We start from the raw sequence: 7,076 nt of genomic DNA, 5'->3' as shown, positions 1-7,076 counted from the left end.
TTGATCATTCCAAGCTGGCTGCACTGTTGGAGTATTTTGTATTCACAGACTGAAATATATGACTAAGAATCTCTATATACTGCCCCATAAAATATTTTCAGTAAAGATCAAGTTACAGTTACTAGAGAAGAAACTATTACTCCATAGCATCCGTTTGGCAACTTCCTTATGAGTTATTTATCTTCCTCTTCACTCTGTCAGTTGAGAAGCTAGAGCTGGGCGGTATGACCAAAAATTTATATCACGGTATTTTTCAAAATTATACGGTATCACGGTATATGACGGTATTTGTTTTTTTCATGCATGACTAGGTGTTAACCACATTTCCTAATAAATTAGAGAATAATTACTGCAGTATATTGGCTTACATTGACCGGACTAGTATTAACCCAGGTTTGATTGGTCTCACAAAATGCTGCTGTTCACAAAGAAGTGACAGTGGCACTCATAATTGTAATGAGGTGAAGAAATCAGAATTCATGATTTGCAGTCAAAATACACAACACTTTATTGTGCATTCTTCACAAGTTCACATTTACAAGTCTACGCGTTTCTCTTCCAGCAGGAGGCGCTGTCAGAATGGTAGTATACAAAGTAGCGCAACAAATGATTTTGAAACGTGCAGCGCTCATATTTATTCAATGGATAGCCTTTTGAAGTTTCATCGCAATCCTTGTCTTTCAGTCCCCACATTTTAGACCACCTGAAATCATAATTATGACTTTCATAACCCCCTAATAACACTGCAGTCATCAATGAAAATTAAGAGCTTTATTTAAGACTTTCAAAAACAAACCTTACACAAAATACGTTTCTTTTTTATTTTTTTCCCACCATGTTCGGGGCACAAGAAAAATATTAAGGGACTAAATTAATATCAGCATATGAAGTATAATCGTCTCTCATTGTCTGAAAGAATGCACATCAGATGCTTAAAGTCAGTTTTTACTTTCACTTTAACGTATTGATCAGTTTCCACGTTGCTTGTGTGATATCCATTGGCTTTAAAGCATAAATATTAATAAAAATACAGTATATAGAAAAGACATATCTTTAAAATATTGCGACGTAACACCAACGTAAAGCCATTGTTTTTCTCTCACTGAAAGCTACATCTGTCTGCGCACAATGCGCCGATCTCTGCTCTAGTCATCACTGCAGACACACCCCCTCTTGAAATTTCGGCATTACAAGTTTTGCAAATCGCTAACCCTGGGTCTTTCTCAGATATACTGAAATACGTCCACACCTCAGATGTGTTGCTTCAGACAAGCACGTGCAAGCTGCGGTTTCTGTTTGCGTCAACATACATGTTCCCAGAGCTTTGTACGCACACACTCACCGGTATTGGGGTATATGAAAAATGAATATCATTAAAAAAAAAAAAACACCGGTATTCGGTATGAAAAGGTATACCGCCCAGCCCTATGAGAAGCCAAACTTTCTGTTTGTTGCCACAAAATCAATCAATGAAGATCAATCAATTATGTAACATATTTTTTTTTACATAATTAATTGCACCTAAAATGATTGATCATGATCACTGAATCACTGCAATTAATCAATTTTATTTTCAAGCCCCAAAAGTCACATTAATGAGTGTTTGTACATTAAATACATAATTATTATGAATGAAGTACAAGGGGATAATCATATTCGGGGGTCCTTGGCATAGAAAGTTTGAAAATCTCGGTAAGCCTCGATAAAAGTATATACATTACAGGCAGCTAAGTTTCAGTGGAGTGTAGGTGGGACAGAGGCTTGTTTCCCCTCCACAAGCTTGGCAAAAATGTTCAGAAAGCTCTGCTGAAATGCAGCCTGTTGTTGTCTTGCCTCTGCAGCTGCAGCCCGTTCCTCAGCCAGTTCTCTCGCCCGCGCTGCTGCCTCTCGAGACTCTTTCTCTGCCAGAATCTGTAAGAAACGATCCATTGCAGTGTTGGCTTCCTTCCTCCTGGCCTCCTCCAACTCCTTCATTTCTTTCAGTGCCTGCATTATAAATGTGTCTTTGCTTTTCCTCTTTCCTAGCATGAAGACATCAATAAATCCATACTCAACAGTCCAGATGCACTTTATCTCATATACTGCAACTGATTGTACTATGTATAAATAATTTAACAGCACAGTTTACAAATACATCATTCTTCACAGAGTTTCACTAACTTTGAACCAGTGCTTATGTGGAGCATAGTTAAATGTGATATATATTTATCATTTTAAAGCTTTATTTAGAAGTGACTTGCCTTTTACAGATGTGTCAGTGTCACTGGCCTCCAAACTGACACCTGCCAAATCTTTGCTTTCCACATTTCTAGTGTATGCTGGATTGTGGCCAAGGATTGCGTCCATGGATGCATACCATTTTCCTGTCCGTTGATCAGAAGCGTTTAGGTTGTTGTGGTCTTTGATCTTTCTGTAGTCTTGTTTCAGTTTTTTAAGCTTTTCCCGACACTGCTTGACTGAGTGGTGGATCCCAATCTGCAGCAGCTGTGCTGAGATGTTGCTGTACACTTTGCTGTTACGCTTTGATGACGCAAAAACACTCTGGATTTCCTTTCTGGAGTAAATTCTCAGCCAGGCTTGGACCTCAGAGTCGGTCCACTTTTCGAAATACTTCATATTTAAAAAATGGATTACATTAAGATTCGGCAAAAACAGGACTGAGTACCCTTTCTCATTAGTTTATGCACTTGAGAAATGACAGGTTGCAGCACCTCTCACAGTTCCTTTGCTGCTAAAGGAACTGAGTAGTTCCTCAAACAGTTCCTGAAACAGGGATGAGGTTCTGCATAGAGCTGTTATATTATTCTGTCACAATTCAGGAGGGTTGTTTTCGAGCGATGGGGAAAACTGCAAACCAAAACAAAAAAAAAATATTTTTGGCATTTATATTTAAGGCTTTTAAACAATACCAAAAAAGCCCTGTTTGTTTCTAAATGTCAAAGAGAGTGGAAATTAGTTCTATAATACCCAATTACGACAGCTTTGGCTCAAACTATCATAAGTGGACCTCAGGGAAAACTTACACCACAAAACATGAACTTCTTCCTCAGGATGTTCGTCTTGTTTTACAGTAAAAATATCTTAATATTATGAAATCAAGAAATGTTTACTGGAGATGCAAAATGTTAGAAACACTTTAGTTTAAAGTAACAGTAACAGTTGTCACTATATTATTTCCTTATTCTGTAATTAGATCCCTCAATGCTACCCCATATCTAAACTTAAACTTAAGAAGTGCCTTACTAACTATTAATAAACAAGTTGTAGTTCATAGTTGGCTAATACTGAGAATTGGTCCCTAAACTAAAGTTTTACTTTTTCTTTCCACTTTAGCAGGGATGTGACATTTTGAGGGTTAGGGGCTCAAGTGGAAAAAAGACACTTCTCGTGGGTTATTTTGCATCTCCAGTAAATATCTTAATTGATCCTTGATTTTTTTTAAATTTTTTTTATATTTGTGCTGGAAAACAAGACAAAATACCAAATGGGAATTTTTTTTTCAGTGTAAGATTTTTAAGGTAAGGTTTTTCTTTTTACCCACCTGATGTCTTCAGAATAATCATGTTTTTTTATTTTTTAATTGTTGGCAGTTTAAGCAAACTGATTGCTCAAAAAATGATCAGTATTGTGTGTGTGTGTGTGTGTGTGTGTGTGTGTGCGTGCGTGTGTGTGTGTGTGTGCGTGCGTGTGCGTGCGTGTGTGTGTGTGTGTGTGTGTGTGTGTGTGTGTGTGTGTGTGTGTGTGTGTGTGTGTGTGTGTGTGTGTGTGTTTTAATGGTCTTAATTTTCATTATCCAGCGTTTCAGTCGGTGCTGGCATTCAACATTGATCCTGTGACCTGGAAAAAGTTCACAAGAAACAATGATGTTGGCTTTGGCTATAGAGTAATACAGAGAGATACATCTAGGTGAGAGAAAAGGTTTTGAATCACTACAAATATTATTTTGTTTATTTATTCAAGACTATTTTGTATACAAGAAACAACTGAATGAACAACCATTATCCCAGAACAGTTTGCGTCTGGCTTTAGACAGCATACAATGGCCTGGATCTGGGAGGATAAATTAGATTGACCCATCACAATTCATAAAATATATATTTGAAACATAACACATGTTTTCTTTGACTTTTCTATAGTTTGCTTGTGAGTGATCCTTTAGTACAATACAGCCATAACGCAAGAGGACAAGTTTATAGCTGTGCCATTTCACAGGAAACTTGCTTGCCGGTGACATTCAATGGTATTTAGCTTTTCATATTTCATATTTACAAGCAATAAGTCTGTTTTGACATGTTAATTATTTATTCAATGACAGTGCCTTCTGAAGCTGTTAACATGTCTCTTGGACTTTCTATGACTAAGGACACACAATCTTCTAATTCAGTGGTAAGTTGTATGTTCATCCTGACACAAATACATACATATACAGATGCCTTATGCTAATGTTAGGCTGAATATTGTACTGATCGCTGGATTCTGGGATTTATATTTAGGTAAATTACAGTACATAAAGAACAAAATTAATTGTATATATTGCTATTTGTAGAAGATGGAAAGAGACTTTTAACACTGATTCAATGTTTGACATGTTTATCGATGAAATGATTCTCTTTCAGGTTTGTGGTCCAACCATTCCTAAGGACTGCAAAATACTTACCACCCTCAATGGTATGTGCTTTATTATCAGCGGAAACAATGTAGTGAGTGCACCCATACCACGTGCTTTGAGAAGTAAGTGAAATAAAGAATTACTTTGATTTCTATTTGTATTTCTCTTCTAATTGTATGCCTGTTTTCCTAAACTCCTCATTCACAGGCTGCCCTCTAGAAATAGACATCGCTTTTCTAATGGATGGCTCTGGCAGTGTAGAAGACGTAGATTTTGTCAAAATGAAAACTTTTGTCCTGACAATAATCCAGAGTTTTTCCAACTGCAATTCTCAGGTATGAGCCCATGAGGCCAGTTTTTACCTTTCGATGCTACTCAAAAAGTATGGTTCACATTGCAACCCACCACCAAATTAAGATAGGTCTGTTAGACTGACATGTAATCCACAGACGTATGTTTTCTTCTCCTACAGTTTGCTGTGGCACAGTTTTCCACTGGTTTTGAAATTCACTCCAAGTTTGAAGCAGTCAATGACATAGATTCATGGAGGACAAGAATAGGAGATATAACACAGCAAAAAGGATGGACCTACACAGCAAAGGCTATAAATAAATCGGTGTATGTCACATCTAAAGTTAACACACATCTCAAAATGGCACTTTTTAGCACATAGTTCAACCAAAACTGAAAATGTGCTGAAAATCTTGAGGCCATCAAAGACTTGAAGAAATATATCTTTCCATCACCAATGGATCCTCTGCAGTCAATGGGTGCCATCAGAATGGGAGTCCAAAGAGCTGATAAAAACATGACAATAATCCACAAGTAATATGTGGGTGGAGTTTGATGTGAGACGACTTTTTTTTACTGGAGGAAGTGTTATTATGGATTATGGATGCATTTATAGAGTTAAAAGTGGTGGATTTGTTTCAGCTTTTGTCTTCTCAAAATGTTAACTGATGGACTGGAGTGGTATGGATTACTTTTGGAATATTGTGATGTTTTTATCAGATGTTGGGACTCTCATTCTGACGGCACCCATTCACTGCAGAGGATCCATTGGTGAGCAAGTAAAGTTTCAGCAAATTTTAATTTGAGTAAAAATGTTTGGGTGAACTGGAGAAAAACAAATAGGTTTTTTCTGACTTTGAACTGCAACACCTATAAGGCATAATGTGCACAAACTATGTGACTTCTAATAGCTGTTCTCAACACTATGTATGATGCTTTGCTTAATTCCATTGTACAGGGAAGAGCTTTTCGTAACTGAAGCAGGGGCAAGGCAATCAGCAATTAAAATCCTAATCATTATCACTGATGGTAGATCAAATGATGGACCTCATCTCGGAGGTGCTGTTGAAATGGCAGAAAAGAAGAACATTATCCGGTTTGCTATTGGCGTGAGATTCATGTTTTTTCATCCATGTCACTCTTTTGAGTCAGTTTTTTTCACTGAACTAGTTGATTTAGTTCATAAAATTTGTATTGACTACTTTTATTATACTTTCTTTTTGTGTGTGTGTCTGTGTGTGTGTTTTAAGTTTGAAAGCTTTAGTCCCCATTTATATACAGTGACTAGTACAGTGTTCACAATTTCAGACTATATTGATGACAAAACACTTTGCATGAACTATCAGTCAAAAAAAGTGAAGATTTTCACCTTTATCTTTGCATTAAACACTATATAACAGGACTAAATGTTTGTATGTCCCAAAATGACCTGTATTGTCTTTTCAATTGCCAAAGATCGGTGAAGCTTTTGATGATTCCTACACAAAGCAGCAGTTACATGTTATTGCGTCTGCTCCTGTGGCTGAACACGTGTTTAATGTGACTGACTTTGAAGCACTGGATGACATTCGTGGACAACTGGAAGAAAACATTGCTATTGAAGGTAAATTTACAGATAAGAGCAAAGAACACGAGAAAGGTCTAGATGAGGGAAATAATTTAAAAAATCAGTCAGTGTTACACGAGTCATGAACAAAACAAACTTTATCTTTGACACAAATATTATGTTTATAGTATGATCTAAGATCATATTCACTTGTTTTAATTAGTTTTTCTAATATGTTCGTTCAGGTGTCCAGTCCACCGGTGATTCTTTCACAAGAGAGTTTGCTCAGGATGGATTTACTGCAGTGTTTACATCCAATGTATCTCAACACCTCAAGCGTTTGAAAACCATTTTTATTAGCCATTTTTTTATTGGTCAACTACAGTTAATAATAGACCTTATCAAAATGATACAGCAACACACTCTTTAAGCTAAGAAAATCCTTAGTTATAATTGCAAACAAATTATAACTACTAAGAGTTTTCTTAGCTTAAAGGGTTGCAATGGTTCACCATGTAAAAAAAGTGGTGTAGAGGGACAGAAAACAAACCGATACAAACCTCTTTGTTCAGGTTGGCCTTATCATGAGTTCTGTGGGAGCTTTCCAGGGGAAGGGTGGATATCAGGAAT

General features: G+C 36.7%; 1 protein-coding gene across 1 annotated transcript in view; it reads left to right on the top strand.

The window, feature by feature from the left end:
- Nucleotides 1–2,694: 2,694 nt before the first annotated feature.
- Nucleotides 2,695–7,076, top strand: part of LOC141298295 (integrin alpha-X) — a 17,855-nt gene continuing 13,473 nt past the window's right edge. The window contains exons 1-11 of the mRNA XM_073828802.1: nucleotides 2,695–2,701; nucleotides 3,798–3,906; nucleotides 4,137–4,240; nucleotides 4,316–4,386; nucleotides 4,617–4,731; nucleotides 4,817–4,944; nucleotides 5,082–5,227; nucleotides 5,859–6,009; nucleotides 6,356–6,503; nucleotides 6,692–6,765; nucleotides 7,019–7,076. Of these exons, the coding sequence (XP_073684903.1) occupies nucleotides 2,695–2,701; nucleotides 3,798–3,906; nucleotides 4,137–4,240; nucleotides 4,316–4,386; nucleotides 4,617–4,731; nucleotides 4,817–4,944; nucleotides 5,082–5,227; nucleotides 5,859–6,009; nucleotides 6,356–6,503; nucleotides 6,692–6,765; nucleotides 7,019–7,076 (1,111 nt within the window). The remainder of the gene's footprint in view (nucleotides 2,702–3,797; nucleotides 3,907–4,136; nucleotides 4,241–4,315; nucleotides 4,387–4,616; nucleotides 4,732–4,816; nucleotides 4,945–5,081; nucleotides 5,228–5,858; nucleotides 6,010–6,355; nucleotides 6,504–6,691; nucleotides 6,766–7,018) is intronic.

Source organism: Garra rufa, chromosome 22 (genome assembly GCF_049309525.1).
Source record: "Garra rufa chromosome 22, GarRuf1.0, whole genome shotgun sequence".
In the NCBI taxonomy this organism is placed as follows: Eukaryota; Metazoa; Chordata; class Actinopteri; order Cypriniformes; family Cyprinidae; genus Garra; species Garra rufa.
This window is presented reverse-complemented; position numbering and strand designations above follow the sequence as displayed.